Source organism: Elephantulus edwardii, unplaced genomic scaffold (assembly GCF_000299155.1).
Source record: "Elephantulus edwardii isolate Elephantulus edwardi_28Jun2011 unplaced genomic scaffold, EleEdw1.0 scaffold00140, whole genome shotgun sequence".
Lineage (NCBI taxonomy): Eukaryota > Metazoa > Chordata > Mammalia > Macroscelidea > Macroscelididae > Elephantulus > Elephantulus edwardii.
Window position 1 is genome coordinate 8,487,273 of NW_006399890.1, and position 23,722 is coordinate 8,510,994.

The 23,722-nt window shown below is 38.1% G+C and overlaps 1 protein-coding gene across 2 annotated transcripts in view; it reads right to left on the reverse strand.

Annotated features, from left to right (window-relative positions):
* FRMD6 (FERM domain containing 6) overlaps positions 1-23,722 on the reverse strand; it is a 55,954-nt gene that overhangs the window by 9,093 nt on the left and 23,139 nt on the right. For both annotated transcript variants that reach the window (XM_006894366.1, XM_006894365.1), the window contains exons 7-12: positions 20,656-20,721; positions 19,787-19,855; positions 12,145-12,319; positions 7,111-7,446; positions 5,644-5,775; positions 3,058-3,149 (exon numbers count right to left, since the gene is read on the reverse strand). In XM_006894366.1, the coding sequence (XP_006894428.1) occupies positions 3,058-3,149; positions 5,644-5,775; positions 7,111-7,446; positions 12,145-12,319; positions 19,787-19,855; positions 20,656-20,721 (870 nt within the window). The remainder of the gene's footprint in view (positions 1-3,057; positions 3,150-5,643; positions 5,776-7,110; positions 7,447-12,144; positions 12,320-19,786; positions 19,856-20,655; positions 20,722-23,722) is intronic.

The following is a 23,722-nucleotide window of genomic DNA, read 5'->3' on the forward strand; positions in this document are numbered from 1 at the left end:
TTTAGACTATTCTCTCCCCCATAGACTTCAATGCCATAAACATATTTCATCCAGTTTTTCTCAGTCTTACCCCCACCCCAATGCCAGCCTCACGGTTGTAAAACTCATTATTTATATGCAGGCACTATGATAGTGTAGACAGAAAACCCCAAGGACTCAACAAAAAAATCTGTTAGACCTAATAGACCAATTTAGGAGAGTGGCAGGATACAAGATCAATACACAAAACCCAGTGGGATTCCTCTACAGTAAATAAACAAACAAACAAAACAAAAAAACCACAGAGAAGAAAACTAAAAAAGCAATACCATTTACAATAGCCAACCACAAAGTGAGATAATTGGGAGAAAACCTACCTGGAGAAAGAAAAAGCCTTTATAAAGAAAACAACAAAATACTACTCTGAAAGACAATAAGAGACCCAAATAAAAGGAAAATGTTCCAATATCATGGATAAGTAGACTCAATACTTATAATTAAGTAAAAATTGACAATCCTACCAAAAGCAGTCTACATGTTAAAAGCAATCCTCACACAAATAATTTTCCAAAGAAACAGAAAAGGCAACTGACAAGTTTATTTGGAAAAGAGACCTTGAGCAAGCAGCACACTTCTGAAAAACAAAAATGAAATAGGAGGCATAGCACTCCCTGATTTCAAAACCTACTGCACATCTGTAAGGCTGTAATAACATACAGTGGTTCTTGTTCATGGTTTTGTTAATGTGATGAATTACAATGTTTTTCTTATGTTGAACCATCCTTGCATACCGTTTATGAGTCCCACTCAGGCATGATGAATTATTTTTCTGATGTACTATTGAATTTATTGGCCAAGACTTTAAGGATTTTTGCATCTTTATTCATGAGAGAGATCTGTCATTTTCTTCTTTGGGAATGTCTTTGCCTGGTTTTGCTATTATGGTTATGGTTGGTACTGGAAAAATGACAGAAACATAGACCAACTAAACTGAGTAAAAAAAACCCCAGCAATTAATGCACCTACCTATGGTCAACTGGTATTCCACATGGAAACAAAACCTATCAAATGAGGAAATGACAACCTCTTCAACAAAAGGTGCTGGAAAAACCAGACTTCAATCTGAAGAAAGCTAAAGCAGGATCCACAAAATCAAGTCAAGATGCATCAGAGATCTAGGTTTAAAGACCAAAACCATAAACATCATAAGAGACAAAATGGGACCAAAGTTAGAAGACCTGTTGTTATGTACCTTAGAGTCAGAACCGACTCATAACTAACCCTCCAGTGGGTTTTCAGAGGCAGTTAATTGTACAGGAGGAGACGGCCCAAACTTCTCCTGTGGAGCAGCAGGTGGCCTCGAAACACATGCCTTCAGGACTGTAGCACAACTTCTTGCCACTAGACTATGTTATAAAAAGGCTGGCACATCTGGCCACAAATCTACAATTAGGAGAGGATAACTTCTATAAACAGGACCTCTTAAAGATTAAGACCCTGTGTGCATCAAAAATTTTTCCCAATAGGGTGAAAAGAAAGCCTGCTGACTGGGAAGAAGACATTTGGCAATACCATCTCAGACAAGAGTCTAATAATGGAAGTTTACAGAACAGCACAAGGTTTCAAAAAAAAAACAACAAAAAAAAACACCCCCCAAAACCAGAACAAACAAACAAACAACAAAAACAGAAAATCTAAACCAAACCCAAAAAACAAAACAACTGATAACCCAGTTAGAAATGGGGAAAAAGATATGAAAAGACTTTTCACAGAGGAAGACATTTGGATGGTCTATAGACACATGAAGAAATGCTCAAAATACTTGGCAATGAAAGAGATGCAAATCTAAATCACAATGAGATACCATCTTATCCCAGTAGCAGTGGCCAAGTTTAAAAGGACAGCAAGCAATAAATGTTGGAGAAGATGTGGAGATATTAGAACTCTCATACACTGTCAGTGGAATTGTAAAGTGTCCCAACCTCTCTGGAAGGCAGTTTAGCATTTCCTCAATAAGCTGAACACAGAAATCCCATCTGACTCAGCTAATCCACTGCTAGAATAACCTTAAGAAAACAGAACTAAGATATAAACCAAGATCTGTATCCTTAAGCTCAAAGCAGCATTATTCACAAAGCAAAAATATGGAAACAGCCCATATTACCATCAGCAAACAAATGGACTGAGAAATGATGGTACATTCATACAATGGAATACTATGTAGCACTCAGGGCAACTGAGTTAAAATAAAAAAAAAATACTATATAACATGGGAGAGGCTAGAAACCAGTATCCTGCATAAACTAAATCAATCTCTTAAGGACAAATCCTGCATTAAGATCACTATTGTAAAAATAGAAGGATAATTAGTAAGATGTGTATAAAAGTCCAAAGGGGAAGGGGAAAGAGGTAGAAAAGTTGAGAGGGTAATTACAAGGTTGCAGAGTTTGATGGGTGTAAGGAGGAGATAAAGGAATAAGGAAAAACGCAGTGCGAACCTGAAAAGATGGAGTGATAATGGCATAGATCAATGGCTACTGGTTTAATAAATTGCAATGTATGGGAATGAGCATATGAAACATAACACGAATGAAAGAATGTGTGAAACATAATGTATATTAATTTGGTATGCAAACCAGTATAAAACAACAACAACAAAAATATATGTAAAGAAAAAAAAAGAAGCAATACAGCACAGACTATGAGAAGACACAGGATTGGGGAGTCAAGGTCAACCTGACAGCACTTAACAAGAACAACAGAAACATTTCTGTCACACTATCTCCAACAAGGAAATTGTTTTCCCAAGGGGTTGAAGTCAGTCAACAAAGAAAACACACGATATTTGAAGCCTAAAGACTCGAGGCCTTCCATCTTCATAAAGTGTAGAACAAAACACATAACTTATACAAATAAAAGCCAACTCAAACAAATTGGACCAGCTAATGATACATAAATTCAGAAAGATCTGGCAAGAATTATTTCCTCAAAGTATCTTACTTTTAACGTCTGGCACATACACATGCACACTCACACGCATCAACTGCTGATGAAAATTTTCAACTCTTTTTCAAATACCTGTGGAAGAGAATCGGTGCTCTGGCCACGGAGTTTCACCACTGTTTCTGAAGAGCTGGAGGTGGAAGAATCAATTTCTTTTACAATCAATCCTAATGTAAAACAGAAGGAAAAAAAAGAAAAGAAAAAATCAAACTTGAAGTTATTATTCATTACTGAAAACTTTCAATATGATTCTTTGGTAGTAGATAATGAGGAGAAAACGTGTTCATCCTGTCTTCTCTCTCTCTCATCTTCTCAAGTAGAGAATGGAACAAATGTGAGGTTAGAGTTTAGGAAGGCGTTTGGAGCTTGAATTTTAAAAAATCTTCTAATTAATTTATTTATGGTAACATCAGTAATAAAAACCAAAGATTTTATGTGTGTGTATAGAACTCTTTTTTAGTTCATAAAGCTTTCTTTCTCATTTAAGATCTCTTCTCATTTAACACACATTTTACACTGACCTCCTCCTGAGTAGCAGTAAGTCAATCAGCTAGGTTTCATTTTCACTTGGGCATATGCTGGTTAATTGTAGAGGTGCTAGTCTCTGGAATCAGACTAATTTGGAACCAGGCCTAAACAAGTAATTAATTAGCTATCTGTACTGGCCAACCATTCAACCTCTCTGGTTTTAGTCCCCTCCTCTATTACTGCAATTAATAACAGTATCTACCTAATAGAAAGGAATCTTGGTGTTGTGGTGGGTTAAGTATTCATCTACTAACTGAAAGGTTTGTGGCTTGCAGTACTATCTGTAAGACATGAGAGATATGTAAGCACTAGACAGTCTAGTTCCATAAAGATTTACAGCTTCAGAAACCTTATCAGGTGGGCCTATTTTATCCTACAAGGTCACTATCAGTCAGAATCAACTAAGTGACAGTGGGGCAAGTAAATGACAAAGAGTGAGTGCACAAGGAATGCTGAGTACAGGGCCTACACTTGAAACACACTCCGTTCCTGGGAGCTCTTCTTGACTGAGGGGTTCTCTAGCATATTCTCCTAGAGAAAAAATGCCATTGGTAAGAGACCAAAATGGGAGGCTCTAGTGAACATTCAGTTATGTACCTTCCAGATCAAAACAGCCTTTAATCACCTGAGTACTCAGGAGAAAATGGTTAACTTTTCTGAAGCAGCAATCTATGGCACTGCCCTATACGAACATGGCATCTCAGTGATGTGCCCCAAGAAGATGTTTTCTGAAGGTAAACTTATGAAAATGGATTTATTCCAAATAGATGGAGCAAATGCATACACAAACCCCAGATACATAAGACCAATGGCGTCTGAAGAAAATGATTCTCTTAGAAAAAAGAACTTTGACTAATGTAATTTTCATAACTTTTTGTCTTCTCCCTTAACCCTAGAAGTGCCTGATAATGACTCAGAGTCTAGCCTGTGTCTTGCAAATTTTAAATGTTCAATAATTCGGTCAACTAAAGGACGGAATGAAGACATTCCTGATTTTCATGGAGGTAAAACTATTCTACAAAAGCTTTTTAAAATTAGACATTCCATGAAGTCTTTTGTTTGGATGGTCATGCACTGATGCTTAGATATTCCAGTTATCTAATATGAAAGCTTTTAAAACCAAAATCATTTCCCCCCATGGTTAGAAGCCTCCATATGGAAACAACCAGATTCAACAAATCTCAAATGTCTGTGTGTGTGAATGAACACTCCCTTCTACTTCATATCTGAATGCTGTACATCTGTTTGGATTGTATATTTTGTTTGTTATATTTATGCTTTGATTCATAGTAACTTCTCATGTCATGGAATTGATTTGCACTGAACACAAACTGTAAATAAATAGCTGGGGAAAAAAAGTTGGCTTCCCTCATGAAGCCCTTCCCATAGGCACTTTAGTGTGTGTATATGTGTATATATTTTAAACCACTTTCTTTCAAATCACATATATACTTACAGAGAAACATCCAAGCAACTACAATGTCCATATCATTGAGAATGTATATTCAAAAATGACTTTCACTTGTTTGTTGTTGCTTACATCAAATAGAAACTGACTCATAGATGACCCTCTAGTGGGTTTTTAGACGCAGTAAATCACAGGAGACTGCCCATCTTTCTCTCATAGAGCAGATGGTAGATTTGAAACACCCGTACTTACTTAGAGTATAATGATGGGTGTAAGGAGGATATACCAGGAACCCCGACTTCTGCTTCCAGTCATGCAGTATTTGCCCTTTCTATGTACAATAAAGAGGAGTGTAGACTAAAAAAGTGCAGAGACCTCATATGAAAGAGAAGATTGGGCCTGGAAGGCCCTAGAGAGTCCTCTGGATGTCTCATCATTCTCTGATGAGTGGATTTCAAATAACAAAAACCGAAAAACTCACCATTACACAACTATCTTTAGTCCAAAGCATGGGGCAGAAGATGTTAATTTTTAATTCTGTGCGCTTCTCCCCTTCCTTTTCAGTGTCTTTCACAGATTCTATGGTTTACTACTCTGAATATAAGCAAAGGCTTATCTTCAAGTTTCTCTCTGCTCTAGATCCATCACTTCCAGTCTACCCTTTCCAGTTTAGGCACATCTGCACCTCCAGAATAATACAGTGCTAAGAATTTCCCAGAGCTCACCAGAGTGTCCATTCAGCTTCCGTGACATGAGCATGTCCTCGGTGATATAAATGCACATGTCTGGGCTGACTTCCAAGGAATCTTCAGTCATCTGTTCCAGGTCTCTGGGGTCATCAACCAACATCTCTATTTCTAACACAGAAGATGGAAAATATACTCAAGAACATGAAGGAAAGGTTGGTCAGAATCCATACTTGTGGGGAAGTATCATCTAATTGAGAATTGTTCTTAGAATTTCCTACATAAGAAGCTTATTAGCAAATTTATATTCAAGTAAGAATAATTATATAGCTTTTCTCAGAGTATATGATTTCTGTCTTCCCATCTGTCTTCTAAAGCTCTATCTCTTATTCTTCAAGAAAGAACAGTTATCCGACCATGCTGCTATGACTAAGGAAAGATGGGGGATGATGGGACATTTGCCTAATGAAAAACATAAACTGTTGGTATAGGCAGAATGAGATTGTTCACTAAGCTATCAATTTCCCTGTTATAGACTCTTAATTCAATCCATAACTTATTTGCGATCTAAATGAATTCCACTGTAATTGAATATATGTTCTTCAATTTCTGTCAATGGAGTCACTATGTTCTCTCCAAATCTAAATGAAACAGTATTTGGTTGAGAATCAGTAATGATATAAAACAGACCTACAACTACTAATTTTAGTGGATTTAGCCTACAGACCTCATCTCTTCAATAGAGTAAGTTCCTATCAGCCAGGTGCTATCTACTGATCTACCTACCTACCTATCATGTTGTTGTTAGGTGCCTTCAAGTCAAGTATGACTCACAGTGACTCTATGAACAAAAGATGTGAAGCTTGTCCTATCCAGTGCCATCTTCACAATCTCTGACACATGTGATTCCATTACTGCCATCACTGTGTCTACCTGGATATTCTTATATCTATCTATCTATCTATCTATCTATCTATCTATCTATCTATCTATCTATCTATCTATTATCTATGTATCTATCTATCCATCCGTCTCTCTCTCTCTCAGTCACATGGTAGACAATGGAAACAAGCTTAGTTATTAAACAAATAGCTTGGTCTCAAATCTTCATAATTTCCCCATCCTCCCGCCAGAAGCATGTATGTTTTCTGCACTATCACTGTACTGTGCTCTGCTCTCTTAATCACTGTCTTATTTAACTTGGGAATCAGAAATACAGACATAAAAACCTAACCTCAATTCAACGCCTTATAAACTACTAGGACTTAAGATCCCAAACAATCCTAGGTCTGCACCCACAAAGAATAATTAGAGGGATGCTTTGTGCACAACAAAATAATCAAGTCACTAGGGGGCATGGTAAGACTCCCCTTCTACTGCTTCAATTCTCCTCTACCAGGCATCAATTCTACAGAAATAACACTTGAAATAAAATGGGTGGGAAAAATAGAGAACAGCCAGCAAGAGGACAGTGCTGTAAGCAGGAGGCAATCCGGGCTGAGTTACCATCATCCTGCGAGTCCTCCTCCAGCCGGTCCTTGCCGCCACTCTCCACTCCGGAGGTGTGGGAGCTGCCGTGGCTTGTCATAGAACTGCAGGTTTTCAGCTTGCGGTGGATGGCGCTGCCTGAGTAGCTGTCCTCTGGCCCTGTGTCCCTGGGTTTAGTGTCTGCCTCAATGCCAGAGGTGTGGGAACTGCTGTGGCTGGTGGTGGAATGACGAGACAGGCGCTTGTGCTTCATGCTGCCAACACTGCTCCCACTGGCCCGTGACCGCTTTTCTAGCTGGTCCATGTCAAGGTCCAGGTTGTCACTAATGTAAGATTCCCGATACTGCTTCTTCTCTGCATGTTGAAGAACACAGCTTGTCAGTACAGTCAACCAAAAGAAAAGCAACTCTGGTGACCTTAAGTGAGTCTCTGGGCCACAAACAACTGTAATTTTATAGTCAGAATCCATTGTTTGGAAAGTAATGATAATTTGGACAAGAGAATAATGCCAAGTGACTAAAAACCATGACACTAGCTTTGAGAGAAATATCTAAACTGCTTGAAGACTTCTGAAACTTCAAACACTCATTGCCTTTTGAGTCAGAACTGGCTCATAACTGACTCTGCACAGACGGGGTCCTGAAGTTGTAAACCCCACAGAAGGAGACTGCCGATATTTCTCTCTCAGGATGGTGGCAGATTGCAAATGCCAGTGAGATACAGCCTTTGGGTTAGCCATGTAACTCCACAGACTATATCACCAGAACAGAACAATTTTACTCAAACTGTAGTCAGCAAAGCACTTCCTGCCCACAAATTGTTTGGAAGTCCAAAGTGAAATAAAATCAGTAACTGAGATTAAAGGAGTCCTGGTGGCACAGTGATTAAGCACTGGGTTCCCAACTGACAGGAGGCCAGCTGAACCCACCAGCTGCTCTGAAGGAGAAACTTGTGGCTTTCCATGAAGACTGCGGCTTTGGAAACCTGACTCACTGGCAATGGGTTTAGCTGAGAATAAATATTTGGACATTTTTAAAGTAATCACACATTTTCATGATAGCAATTTTGTATTTTGCCAACTAAAGCAGAAACTTTAAAAAAATAAACAAAAACTGATCCTTCTTCAGAGATCATGTCTGTTAAAGACAATTTAATAAATAATGATATTTCCCATTAATTTTAGTTATTCATTTAAAGTGGCTTTTTATTATCTGGTTTAATTCTAATTTACAATAAAACTATTGTTGAGAATTCCTAGAAGAATTCTACTATTTTCACTTTCACTAATGAAGGATATTTTTCCTCTAAAGACTGAATTAATGAGGTTTTGTCTATTTAGAAAACACAATAATCATTCTTGGTCTGAGTATTTATATCCCCATGGCTATTGACCAGAAAAACTTTTCTTCGACTCAACATGTCAATATCAGACTCACTATTGGGAAGAGTCACTTTTAAAAATACCCTGCTATTAAGTGTTAAACTGGGCAGTACAGTAAGGCATAAAGTTACAACTGAGATGCAGCCGTACAACTGACACAAAACCTTTTTTTTTGCATTTTAGATAAGAAATTTAAAACAATAGTTTCACTTCCTTCTTTTATTTTTAACACTGATAATAAAGAACCTATTACAACAAGGTTAAATATAGAGAGTATAATTAGAGAATATTAAGTTACTATTCTTTCAGAAAATGATAGCAGACTAATTGGGTTCTCAGGGGCCTTCTAATAAATTTGTCTTGTTTCTTGGTTAAGTGAAAATATTTTTACTTATAATTTCTGAATCTAAATATGAAGTATAATCATGGCAAACTCCCCAGAGAGAGAAAGAGCACCAGCAGAAGAGATGATGAGCTTCCTAGCAGACAAGTATGCTTGGAGAAGCCTCTGTTACATTTTAAACCCATCCATAGCAAGTCTAAAGAGAAAGGTGAATGCACGTAGCCACAGAAGGCAGATTGGCACTCGACATCAGAGCTCAATACATATTCCCCTTCAACAGAAGTTCATACCATACTACACGCCTACAGTCCATCTTTCAGGGACTAGACTGGGCTCGAATCATCCCTGATTACTGAATGTAACAGGGGCAGAGATGAAGGTAAAGAACTGAAGGAGTTTGTGAGATTAACAATTTCTATTCACTATAATTTGAAAAGAATATCTATTTGGACCTTGAAAAGGTGGAAAGAAACAAAAAGTTAAAACAAAACAAAACAAAAACTAAAAACCATAAAAAAAACAAAACCTTAAACCACATAACAAAAACTAAAGCAAAAAAACTCAAAACAAAACAAAACAAACAAAATTTTATTGGATGTTAGAAATCTAAGACAACTGGGAATTAAAGATCTAATAATAGAAAAACTTTTCTACTGCTTTTCAAACAGCCCTTTCATTCTCAGCATCCTGGAAGGTTCAGGACTAATTACAGTTATCCTGTCCTCACTAGAAGGCAAGTACTTGCCAGGCTATTTTCTACCTACTAGGAGTCTACTGTAAAACAGATTTTCTGCCAACCCATCAGTATAGCCTCCATGTTTCACTTGGCTAGCCTTGGTCCCTTCACAGTACTAAATAATTTATGTCCTTTGCAAACATTTAAAGGAGCCCTGGTGGCACAGCACTTAAGTGCTTGGCTACTAACCAAAAGGCTGGTTGTTTAAAACTCCCAGCTGCTCTGCGGGCAAAAGATGTGGCAATTTACAGGCTTAGAAACCCTATGAAGAAGTTATACTTTGTCCTGTAAAACTGATGGCATAAATCCAGACTTTGGTTGGCAAACATTTATGAAGTTTTATAACACATAGTCACAAACTGAAATCTAAGGAATATAAAAGAAAACTTCTCATTGCCCTACCAACATCAACATCTGTTCCTTTGTTATTCTCCTTACTGTAAAAGCTTAGAGATAACAAAAATATTTTTCTACATTATATCAAACACCATAAATGTGGCTGCTTGACTTACAAAAATAAGCTTCAGTTACTGAATAAATTTTGATTTGTTTTTAATGACATGTGGTATATTTTTCTCCTTTTATAAACTTTACAGGAAGAATTCCAGTAATCATCTTCTGCTACAAAATGTTAAAACAGTTTCAGAAAACGTGACTCTAGACCAAATGTAATAAAAAAAAAATTGCCTTTTAACATTGCTTTTTTGCTAAACTAATGCCAAGAAAAGCTTTTTCTCATCAAAATGAAGGAGTCCTTAAGTGTGGATGAGATCCGGACTCAGACCAAGATTGGCCCAGAGAAACTGGGTGAGATTTTCTTCAGTCTTTGATAAACCTCTAAAGAGAAGAAACTAAATAGATTTTCTTTTGATAAAACAAGTAACAATAAAAATCAAAAGACTCTCTAAATCTATAATCATCCAAATAAAAGGTCTGAATTAACATTTTTATTATTCTTTAATAACCTACCCTTTAGAAACACCTTCATTTTGGGGACTTGCTTTTCCAAGTCCCCAGATATTCTTGTAAGATTTTCAAAATCTTTATAAATTTTACCTTAGAATCTATAGGGAAAGCTCACTAATTTCTTCATTTTTTTTTAAATAGCCTCTATTAAATGTCATATAAAGAAGACTTGGCTGCTGAGATTATTGGGGAAATAAATAAGCATGCCAAGATGCCAAACTGACCATTTAGGAATGAGGCAGACCTGGCAAATAATCTAAATAGCCACCTATTCTCTCAAGTTTTCCGTTTTTTTCTCTCTTAAGTTTTCTTGATGCTTTTGTTCCCATCAGAAAGCAATATTAATATGAATTGTGTGCTACGAGAGACAGAACTGTTGTACTGATGAGTCACGGTGGAGAAGAACTGGCAGTCTGGCAGCAGCAGAAGCCGGTACACCTGACAGTTGGACCAACTGTCTCAGGAAAGAGGCAGTCTGTCGGCAGCCAGTAGAAAATGATGTGTGTTCTAGCTGCTTCAATGATGATGGGATCTCCAAACAGAGTGTCCTTTAGATTGAGAAACAGCTGTGCAGGAAGATCAACTGGATATATGCACCTTCACATGATTTTGCTGCCTGCTTCATAAAGGACTATTATCTTTCTTATCTCTGAAGCTTTAAAGGTGAGGTCTGAGAGGTCAAAACCAGCTTCAGATATGGGCCTAAAGCAAAAATCTGCACCCTGATGTTCATGTAAATATCCCAGTCTAATCAAAGCCAATTACCTCACATGTCTAAGTACCAGAATTACTACAAAATGCATTTGCAAAAAACCAAATTGAAGACATTTAAAAAGAAATTACATAGCATGTTGAGGGGCTGAAATTTGAAGTATGTTCAATCAAGTAGCTCTGGAGGATTACATTCAAGATAACGGACTGAACATTAAGCTAACATTATAAAGTTAACAAAAGTTTGACCATAGAGACCATAGAGACTGTATCCTTGTCTTCTCTTCCCTGTCATTTCTCACTCATCTCTAGGCTGAGCTTTCTGGGATCTCAAGTGACTCAGCATTCTGGCTGCGTTACACTGTCTTTGTTTCAGGAGAGCTCCCTCGGGACTGGCAAATTCTATCTTCAAATAAAAACTTTCTCTGTCATTTTTGTTGAGGCAGACTTGGTGGCCTCCCAGCTGTTAATCAGAGGCTGAAGATACTTCTGGGACCCAACTTTCTGGTCACTCTATCTTAAGGAAAAATTATATTAGAAGACAGGCAAAATCATCTGTGGACCACAGTGCCCAGGTAGGCTGTCATTTACAGTCCACGGAGATGTAGGTAAAACAATAGCCTTGGCTTGCACCTTTACGTGGGGGCTTTTAATTCAAGTGTCAGGAACCTTAAAAGAGATTGTGCTTCGAGGGTCACTAAATGATTTGCATGACATCACATGTTTTGACTTGGTGTTCCAGCAGATGGTCTTCAAGCCCATCCTTGGCTTTTCTGGGCAATGCTAAGGTGTAAACAGAAAAGAGTGCTCTGCAAGTTCTACTTCCCCTCCCCCCCAATTCCATTCTTCAGGAGCCTAAAGTCTCAGATTATGTGGCAAAAGCATTGCTTGCTTCCTCTGCCCATACCCTGATACCTTCATTCTCCTCCAGTTTGCGGATGTGGCGCAGGACAGGCTGCAGATTCATGTAGAGGCGGTGGCTGTTACTCAGGAGCTGCAGGAGGTGTCGGGAGCGCATGGGGCACCCCGTGTAGCAGATGAGTTTCCTGGCTGAGGGCAAGCCATCAGGCAGAATCTCAAATTTCTTACCCTGTATGGACAGGACAGCATGAATAACAATTAGGAAGATTAGGAAGTCTGATTTTCAAGATCCTCTTCATTGTCTATTTAGTAGGAAAATGACAGAAATAGATGGACACATTTATATTTACAATATCCGTAGGCATAAACCATTATTTTTCTTTCCAGAATGTCACAGAACATTGTCAAAAACTCCAGTAAGTACTGGCTATATGGGAGCTCTGGTGGCCTGGGGTAAGGAGTTGTGCTGCTAAACCTCAAGGCAGGCCGTTTAAAGCCCCCACGGGCTCCACAGGAGAAGGAGGGCCTGCGTGCTTCAGAACCTGTGTGATTCACAGTCTCTGAAAGCCCACCGGAGACTTAGTTGTGCATCAGTTCCAACTCAACAACAAATAGTAACATAAGAAAGTTGAGGAATATTGGTGATGTCTCTGGTTAATTTGGGCATTTGTATAATGGAAAAGAAAAGGGAACCAATGAGAGCATTTTCAAACACAACCCTAACCCCCTAACTCAGCAAAGACTCAAACTCACTCACTGCCATCGAGTTAGAACTGACTTGCAGCTGATCCCTTACAGTGGCTCTCCAAAGCTGGACACGGAGAGATTTACAGAGCAGAAAAATCGCCCCTCTCTCTACCATGGAACTGCTGATGGATTCAAATTGCTGGAGAGGCTTGCATGGCTTTCAGGTTAGCAATGCAACTCTTTACAGACTAGGCCACTAGTAAAGATGACAGCAAAAAAGTCCAAAGGGAGTAAGCTTTCAAATATTTGTTGAAATACTTGCTCTGTACCAAACAATGTGTTAAGTGTTGAAAAAGTAACACTGAGTAATACAGTAATTCCCTTGTGGAATTATATCCTAGTAAGATAGAAAATAAACACATAAAATAATTAATGTTTATGATAATTTCTGAAAGGGAAATAAATAAGTTCTTATGATAGTGAACAACACATAACTATTCAGGGTTAAAAAAAAAAAAGGAAAACTAGCGTTGAAGAAAGAGGGAGCTGGAAGCTCGAGGGACTACTGGAGGGATTGAGGAAAGTGGAAAACAACTATTAGCTGAGAGTAAGTAACAGAGTTCCTAAAAGAGGTCTGGTATTATTAATATAAAGTTTTAAGTTGAAGGTAAAAAGTTTAGCAAAGCTCCTTACAGTTATGAGATATTCCTTTAACTTTCCTAATAATGAATAGAGCAAAAAGATCACAAATAGGAATATTCCAGATGGAATAATTTTTTAGCTGGAGGGATGAGGTAAGGCAGGAAGGGATAGTCTAATGACACATCTCAAAGTTCATACAAAACAACACGGGTTTATAGAACTCACACAGGTATACAATATATATTTTTCAACTTCTTCCTGCTGTTATGTGCCATCGAGTCACCTATGACTCATAGTGTCCTATGTACAATAGCCCTAAATCCTGCTCTATCCTGTGATAATCTTATTGTCTCTGACACACATTCTCCCATTACCCCAGTCACTGAATCAATCCATCTCATCGAGGGTCTTCCTCTCTTGCCCTGTCTATCCACCTTCCAAAGCATGACATCCCTCTCTAAGGACTGGTCCCTCAATGCAACATGTCCAAAGCATGTCAGATGAAACTTCAGAATTCCTGACTCCAAGGAACAGGCTGGTTTCACCCTCTCTAGGACAAACCTGTTTGCTCTCCTAGCAGTCCATAGTATATTTAATATTCTTCTCCAGCACCACAGCTCAAAGGCATCAATTCTCCTTCTATAATCCCAAGACATTTTCCAGCTTTCTGATGCATAGCAAGTAATTACAAAGACTATGGTCTGGATCAGGAGCACCTTAGTCTCCAGACTGATACTGTTGCTCATCAAGACTTTGGAGAGGTCTCTGACAGCAGACTTTCCCAATGTAATTTGTCTTTTAATATCTTGGCTGCTGGTAGCAAGAGTGTTGTTTGTGGAGCCAAGCAGACTAAAGCTGTTAACAATCTCAATCTCTTCACCATCAGTCATGATGCTACCAATTGGCCTAGTGGTAAGAATCTCTGGTTTTTTTGTTTTTGAACTTCAATCCATATTGAAGGCTGCAGTCCTTGACCTTCTGCAGCATACACTTCAGGTCTTCCTCAATATCAGCAGGCAGGGTGTGTGTCATCTGAATAATTCAGATTGTTGATGAGTCTTCCTCCAATCCTGATGTCACATTACTCTTCATACAGCCCAGCCTCCTGGATAATCTGTTCTGCATATAGACTGAAAAAGTTTGGAGATACCCTTTTTGGACATACCCTTAGCATACACTCTTCCCAATACCATGCAGTGTTTCCTTGCTCTGTTCTGACAACTGCCTCTTGGTCCAAGTATAGGTTTCACATAAGCACAATCAAACATTCTGGGATTCCCATTCTTTCCAAAGTCAGCCGCAGTTTGTTGTGATCCACACAGTCAAATGCCTTTGCATACATAGTCAATGAAACACCGACATTCCTCTGGTACTTCCAACTTTCAGCCAAGTTCCATGTAATGTTAGCCACAATACCCCTAGTGCCATGGCCTCTTCTAAACCCAGCCTGCACTTCAGGCAATTCTCTGTTGATGTTCTGTTCCAGTTGTTGTTTTATAATCTTCAGCAGAATACTGCTTGCTTGTGATATCAATGATATTGTTTGATAATTTTCATACTCTGTCAGGTCATCTTTATTTTTCATATTTTAAGAAACTCAGCAGATCTCAAATGTTAGAATAGTAATAACTGAGCACTAAGTATATACTGTAGCTAAGTCACTGTTGTTCAGTCAGAATTGACTCATAGCTGACCCTCCCGTGGTGTTTCAAAGGCTGGAAATTGCACAGAAATGGACTGTCCATCTTTCTCCCTTGGAGTAGCTGGCGGATTTGAACAATTGTCAGTGAAAAGGTCAATACCGCTCATTTTAGACACAGAGAGGTTAAGTAACTTGCTCAAGGTCATACAGTGAGGCAGAACGGGGTTGGCTAGAGCAATCATCTGGGAAACCTGTCAACATCGATAGATGTCTCTACCCTGGACCTACTGAATCAAAAAAAATCTCTGGTATACAAGGATGACGTCCAGAAATCCTAATCCTAAATTCTTCAGATGAAGCCGATGACTAGATAAAAGAATCACTGAGTTCAGAATCTTATAAATAAATAAATAAATGCACTTTATTACCACTCAATTTCAGATAAGAAAGGGCAAAAAGGCCCTAATTTGCTTATTTTCAAGGAGCTCAGATCTTTTCACTAAGAGTCCTTTAAAAAAAAAAATTACTGATAAATGAAGTTTTTTAAAATTCACTGTATTATTTTTTATTTTTAAAAATCTGGTATTTTAATGAAAGTTTACAGAAAACTTGGATTTCACAAGAGAGAGCCCAAGAAGAGGAAATGGGTCACGTCCCATTTAATGGCTGAAAAAATTGAATCCAACCCAATGTGTCCAAGTAATTAAAGTAATGCAAAGTCAGAAACAACGCCCACATTCTATCTAGAAATATATCCCTCTGTGTCCACAGGCTATCTCCTTACAGGAACAAGTCTCTGCCCAAATCTTTCTTGTTCCTCTTGCATTGTTTATGGGTATACTTTTTTTCCAATACTTTAAAAACAAAGTAAAGTCATGCATTTTTAGCAACAATTAGATGTATATGTTGTTGTTGTTAAGTGCTGTCGAGTTGAGTACAACTCAGAAAGACCCTATGAACAAAAGATCTGAAACCTGACACTTCCTGACCCACAAGAGCCCACAGCAGCAGTCATCATGTCAGTTGAGGGTCTTCCTCTCCTTCGCCGATCATCCACCTTTTCCACCATCATGTTCTTCTCCAAGGAATAGTCCCTCCTAGCAACATGCCCAAAGCACGAGAGGCGAAGTCTCATCATTTCTGCCTCCAAAGAGTACTCTGGATGTACCTTTTCAGACATTTCTGTTCATTTTCTTGGCTGTCCATAGGATGTTCAGGGCTCTCCTAAAACACCACAGCTCAAAGGAATTAATTGTTTTTCTGTCATCCTTATTCATTGTCCAGATCTCAGCTGCATAACAAATAATCGTAAAGACTTTGGCCTAAATCAGACACACCTTAGTCCTCAAACTTATATCATTAGTCCTCAATAATTGAGAGGCCCCTAGCTGCACATTTTCCCAGTGCAATGCATCTCCTTATTTCCTGACTGCAGGTACCAAAGACGTTAATTGTGGATTCAAGCAAGATGAAGTTGTTGACAGTTTCAATCTCTTCTCCATCCATCATGACTCTGTCTATGGCCCAGCGGTAAGAATCTCTGTTTTCTTGATATTGAGATGTAATCCATACTGAAGGCTGCATTCCTTGCTCTTCTGCAACAAGTACTTCAAGTCTTCCTCATTTTCAGCAAGCAAGGTGTGTCATCTGCATAATGTAGATTATTGATTAGTCTCACTCCAATCCTGATGCCACATTCCTCTTCACAGAGTCCAGCTTCTCATCCTGACACACTCCCTTCTTAATTTTAAACCTTCTTAATTTTCCCCTGCACTGTTCACACAGTATGCTGGTATAGGTTCTGCATGAGCACAATTAAGTGCTCTGGTCATTACAAAAACAGAGGACAAAGAAAAAATTAAAATGGATGTCAGAAGAGACTCTAAAGATTACACTGGAGCATCAAGATGCCAAAACAAAAGGAAAACACATTGATATGAAAGAACTGAACTGATTTCAAAGGGCAGCTAGAGAGGATAAAGCCAAGTATTATAATGGAATGTATTGAGATCTGAAATTGGAGAATAAAAAGTGAAGAACTTGCTCTTTATTTCTCAAGCTGAAAGAACTGAAAAAATCTAAGCCTTGTGTCACAATATTGAAAGATGTTATGGGCAATATATTGAATGACCCAGAATGCATCAAAAGAAGATGGAGGGAATACACAGTGTCACTGTACTAGAAAGAATTGACTGACACTGAAAATTCAGGAAGTACCATATGAACAAGAACCAATGGAAATGAAGGAGGAAGTAGAAGCTGCATTGAACATACTGGCAAAAAATAAGGCCCCAGAAATCGATGGGATACCAAATAGCTTGTTTCAATTAACAGATGCAGCACTGGATGTGCTCACCAGTCGATGCCAGGAATATTGCAGGACAGCTGTCTGGCCAACAGACTGGAAGAGGTCCATTTTTGTTACCATTCCCAAGAGAGGTGATCCAACTGAATGTGGAAACCACCAAACAATATCGTTAATGTCACATGCAAACGAAATACTGCTGAAGAAAGATCATTCTAAAAAGGCTAGAACAGTACATAGACAGGGAACTGCCAGAAGTTCAAGCAGGATTTGGAAGAGGCTGTCGCACCAGAGATGTCATTGCTGATGTCTGATGGATCCTGGCTGAAAGTAAAGAATACCAAAAGAATGTGTATTTATGCTTTATTGATTATGCAAAGACATTTGCCTGTGTGGATCACAATAAGTTGTGGCTGACACTAAGAGGTATATATGTTGTTGCTGTTATGTGCTGTCAAGTAGCCTGTGACTCATAGAGACACTATATACAATAGCTCTGAGTCCTGCCCTCTCCTGAGCCAGTCTCACTGACTCTGACAAAAATACCCCCATTGCCTTAGATGTTATATCAATCTATCTCATCTGGGTTCTTCCTCTCCTCCACCCTTCTGAACATGATATCCTTCTCCAAGGATCAGTCCCTTCTGGCCACATGTCACAAATATGTGAGATGAAGCTTCAAAATCCCAACCTCCAAGGAGAAACTTGGTTTCACCCTCAACCAAGACAGATTTGTTTTCTTGGGAGTCCATGGTATGTTCAAGACTCTTCTCCAGCAATACAACTCAAAGACATCAGTTTTATCATCCTTAGCCATTGTCCAGCTCGCTGATGTTTCTCAAGTAATTGCAAAGAAGATGGACTGGATTAAGTGCACCTTAGTCTCTACACTGACTATTGCTTCTCAGTACTCTGGAAAGATCCCTGATGGCAGATTTACCAAATGCAATCTGTCTTTTGATTTCCTCACTGCTGGTACCAAGAGTGTTGATTGTGGAGTTGTAATTGTTAACAATCTCGATCTCTTCTCAACCCATCTTGGTGCTGCCAATTGGCCCAGTGGTGAGAATCTTTGTCTTTTTGATGTTGAGCTTCAATCCACATTGAAGGCTGCAGTCCTTGACCTTCTGTAGCAAGCGCTTCAGGTCTTCCTCAGTTTCAGTAAGCAAGGTTGTGTCATCTGCATAACATAGGTTGTTGATGAGTCAGCCTCTTGGATAATCTGTTCTGTATATAGACTGAAAAGGCATGGAGACAAGACACATTCCTGATGCACTTCTTCCCAATTTTGAACCATGCAGTGTTTCTCTGCTCTGTTCTGAGGACTACTTCCTGGTCTAAGTATAGGTTTTGCATAAGCATGACCAAATGTTCTGCGATTCCCATTCTCCTCAATGTTAGTTACAATTTGTTGTGATCAACAGTCAAACAACTATAGAATTTTTAAGATGGGTATAGTTGGCAAGGTAAACAGGCAGCTTGATGGGAAAGATGAAAATGGAGAATATTCTCTAACAAAAGAAAATGTATACTTTTCAATATTCTAAAAATAGAAGTACTTTTTTTGTTAAAAACTGTAAACTTTCTTTATAATGATGAGTTTCAAACAGCTAGTAAGAAATTCATCTTTTTATATCACTCTATTCTTTGCTTAAAAGAAGTGACATCAAAAAGAATGTTCCATATCCCCTGCTAAGGTCATCGAACCTTGAACACTTACAGCTTTCTAGTTTCTAGTCTGCCTGCTGTAGATTTTAAAAAGAATTGTATTTCATGAATTCACCCTGGACTTTTTAACATCATAATCCTTATTCAACTAGTTTAACTCCGGAATTGTGTTGGAGACTAAATACACAAATTAAAAGAATGATGTCTTTTGCTACAGATGCTTTGTGCAGGATAGAACAAGATTCAGATCTTTTGTTCATGGGGTCACTGTGAGTTGTATATGACTCGATGACAGCTAACAACAATAACAACAGCAGCAGATAAGTTAAGGGATCTCTGGCTGCCCAGTGTAAGGGGTTGTGCTGCCAACCTTAAGGCACATGATTTGAAGCCACCACTATCTCTGAGAAATAAAAAAGGTTTATGCCTTTCAAACCTACTTGAAGGTCAGCTATGACTAATTTCCAACCTGTTGTACATAACAACAACAACAACAACAACACAGGTTCTTTAAGTTTATTACTGATACATGATAAGGTTTACAGTACATGCTTAAGTATACAAGAAGGCCAATGATCTTCAACAACTTTTCAAAAATATCTAATAATATTTTCAGCAATAATGTGTGGCACAATACTGTTTAAAAAACAACAACAACAAACCCATCCAAAAAAACACCAAAGTAACAACAGAAATCCATAAAAGCAAACAACAAGCCTGTCATTCTTTAGAGTCAGTTATTGTAAACTTACCACAAACACCAATTTTCCAACATTAGTCCAGGGGAAATCATACAGTAATTGTTTTTCTTCAGCTAAGTTCTGAGGAAAGAATCAAAAGGCAAATGAGTTGCTGAGAAAACCAGCAGAGATCCTAAAATTGTCTTCACTTCTCTGCTAGAAAACAAAAACATAGTAATTGAAAAAGGAAAAAGGTCCCTAAGTCTCTCTGGCAGAGTTGGAGAGTAATTAAAAGATGAGTGATACAACTGTCTACCTTCTGGTTCCTGGGTTGGTGGCATAACTGGCCTTTTTTCCCTTTTGGACTATTTTTAAACTGAAATAAAAAGTCCAAAAGATTCAGACACTAAATTGAAGAGAGAAAACACACACACTTTCATAATTGGCTATTTTGCCTATGTCAAAGATAAAACAAACTGACATTCTATATCTGGCAAAGACGAGTACTTTCCCCACTCCCATGCTGATGGCTGTAGGATAACACCATCCTACAAATGAGTGTAATTAGTACTACTCAAGGAACAAATTTTATTATCAATGTGCAACAGAAATTAAAATGTGTTCCAGGTACTATAACAAATCTAATTTTTCTTTGCACAGATAGGATATTTGCTAAAGGATAAAAGAGATTATTTAAAATAAGTGACACGTACAGACATTTTTGGAGATTAATTATCTTTTAGTCATACATTAGTGGTGAACCTGAGCTATTCTTTGGCTTATAGAATTAGACTGACTGAGTTCATCTATCCCATATCACCTGCTCTATTAGAAAAACAGGGAATAATGACCAACAATGGCCAAAAGGGAACCACTGAACAGGTACAGTATAAATGTAAAACATCATTTGTACATTTGTACATTATTTTGTATTTACCAACCTGAAAAATCTGAATTCCCCGCATTGTCAACCCAAGGGTTAGTGAAGCTTCAATTTCTCTTTTGTACTGTAGGAACAAAATATTACGAAAACAATATTTTTACTCTACAATGTATAATCCAGCACCAGAAGCACAACTGGAAAGTTTTTTATTTAAAATAACTTAAAATGTCTTTCCACATCTCTAGTTTTCCACCAACTTTTAAGAAACCGAAACATATTATTATGTTTATATAAACATCAATATTAGTAAATATTTTATTCTGAAAATCTCTATTACTTCAAAGTATTAGTATTGTCACTATGCTAAGCCATAGGGAGTTGCACAACGGAATCCACAAACTGCTTTGTGGTAAAAAAATGAGCAATAGACTCTCATGAAATTCACCGCCTTAGAGATCTAGCGAAGGGAAAACTATGGACTGGCTTTAACTTGCTGGCAACAAGTGAATGAGTGATAACATCTTCATGTTTGACAGTATTCCACTTTTTGAAAATTTTAGTACCTCAGATTTTTGCTTTTGCATCATTTGAACGTTTTAGAAAAATACCCCTTCTCTGGAGACTAAGGTGCGTCTGATACAGGCCATGGTCTTCGCAATCACCTGTTATGCATCAGAAAGTTGAACAATGACCAAGGAGGATAGAAGGAGAATTGATGCCTTTGAGCTGTGGTGCTGGAGAAGAGTATTGAGAATACCATGGACTGCTAGGAAAACAGATTTGTCCTGGAAAGGGTTAAACCAGGAGGCTCCTTGGAGGCAAGGATTCTGAGGCTCCGTCTAACTTACTTTGGACATGTTGTGAGGAGAGACCTGTCCTTAGAGAGGGACATCATGCTTGGGAGGGTGGAGGGACGGCGCAGGAGAGGAAGGCCCTCTATGAGGTGGATTGATTCAGTGACTGGGATAATTGGGATGGGAGTGTCAGAGACAGTGCGATTGGCACAGGACAGAGCGGAGTTTAGGGCTGTGGTACATAGGGTCGCTATGAGTCGCAGGCGACTCGACGGCACATAACAACAACAACAACATAATCTTTTTCAGAATTCAGAATCTTAAATTTAGTATTACAGTTGTACTCTGAGATGGACTAGACTTTAAACACTTAAAATTGGGCAAATTTTCAAATGCTGAAGCCAAAAATAGAGGCAAATAACGAAGCTATAAAAAGCTTTATATTCCATTTGGAAAAAAAAGACTTTTTAAGAAGCTCAATTATGAGCTTCCCAATATGAGAGACATTCTAAAAAATAAACTACCAGGAATTTAAGGAAAAATAGTCATACCAGGTGCAATATGTATATTCAGTAATGAATTTCTAAGTACAAATAAAAATTACTTATAATTTTTCCCATACATAGGAAATGTTTTAAAAAATGCATCCATAGCTGGCATACTAAAGAGAATATATAACCTAATTTTACTATGTGGACTTCTTTTCCCAACTCATATATTTTTACATCAAGAAAGACACCTTATAGAGACAAAGAGAAACTAATATATCACTGTTGTTGTTGCTGTCAGGTGCCATCGATTTGAGTATGACTCATAGCGACCCTATAAACAACAGATCTGAACCCTGTCTCATCCCATCCTCATCATGACATCCTCATCATCTGACATAGTCGAGCCCCTTGCAGTAGTCATTGTGTCAATCCAACTGTTTGAGAATTTTCCTCTCTTTGCCCACCCTCCACCTTTCTAAGCATGATGTCCTTCTCCAAGGAATAATTTCTCCTAACAGCATACTCAAAGTATGTGAGATAAAGCTTTGTCATCTTTGTATCCAAGGAGCACTTGGGCTGTAGTTTCTCCAAGACATATCTGCTTGTTCTTTTCATAGTTTACAGAATATCCAGTGTTCTTCTCCAATACCACAGCTCAAAGGCATCAATTCTTCTATTATCTTATTCACTGTTAAGTTCTCAGATATACACCAAGGGATTGAAAGATCATGGCATGAGTCAGGTATACCTTAGTCTTCAAACTGACATCACTGCTCCTCAGTAATTTGGAGAGGTTTGTGACTACAGAATTCCCCAATCTAATCCAGGACAATCCAATCTCCTGATCTTCAGACTGTTAGTAACAATTTTGTTGATTGTGGATCCAAGTAAGATGAATTCATTGACAGTTTCAATCTTCTCTATCATGATGTACATTATTTTAAGCCAATTTCACTTTCAGAGCTGTTTTGACTGCTTCCTGAAATCAGACTACAGTTGTAGAAACATTGGTTGTACATGTATGGTGGTAGAAGGACATAGTTTTATTTTTTCTCCCTATAATATTTCCTGTCTCTGTCTACATTGTTGACAGTTTATAAGCAGCCTCTAAAAGCAGACATTTTAATAGCTGCTAACTGATTTCTCCAAAGATTAAAAACTCTACCCATTAAGTACTATTTGTTTTCCTACTTTATTTACATATTTTTAAAAATCTCTTTTTCTATAAAAAAAGAAATTTGGTATGTATGTCTTTATAGACCCTTAAGAGCGTTCGTTAAAATAGCAAGCTCCTCTAGCAAATAAAGCAATAAAATACATTTCTATTTATTGAGCATGGAGCCCTGGTGATATAATTTGTAGCAAAGAATGCTGCTAATCCAAACGTGATATGTCTCCAGAAGTTGAATTCACCAGTTGCTTCATGGAAGATAGATGGGCAGTCTCCTCCCAATACAATTTACAGCTAGGACACCCAGCAAAGGGTAGCAATGCGTTGGAACTGGATTGATGGCAGTGGGCAAGTAATTTATTGGGCAATCACTAATCTGTTAGGCACCTCACCCAGCTATTTCAGATTCATTATCTCATAGAATCCTCCCAAACATGTGAAGTGTTTGGTATCACCCATGACTACAGTTGTATTTGCCCAGCATCCCATGATATTAAGTGGTGACCTAAGGTTTCTAACTGGTATGTAATTTCAAAATCACATTCTTTCCAATACAGCATTCAAACTTTTAATAAACTTTAAAATATACACTGATAGTAAAAATGTCATTCCTCTGCATGTTCTTACACTACGTACCATAGTGTAAATTTAGATTTATCTATAGAACCA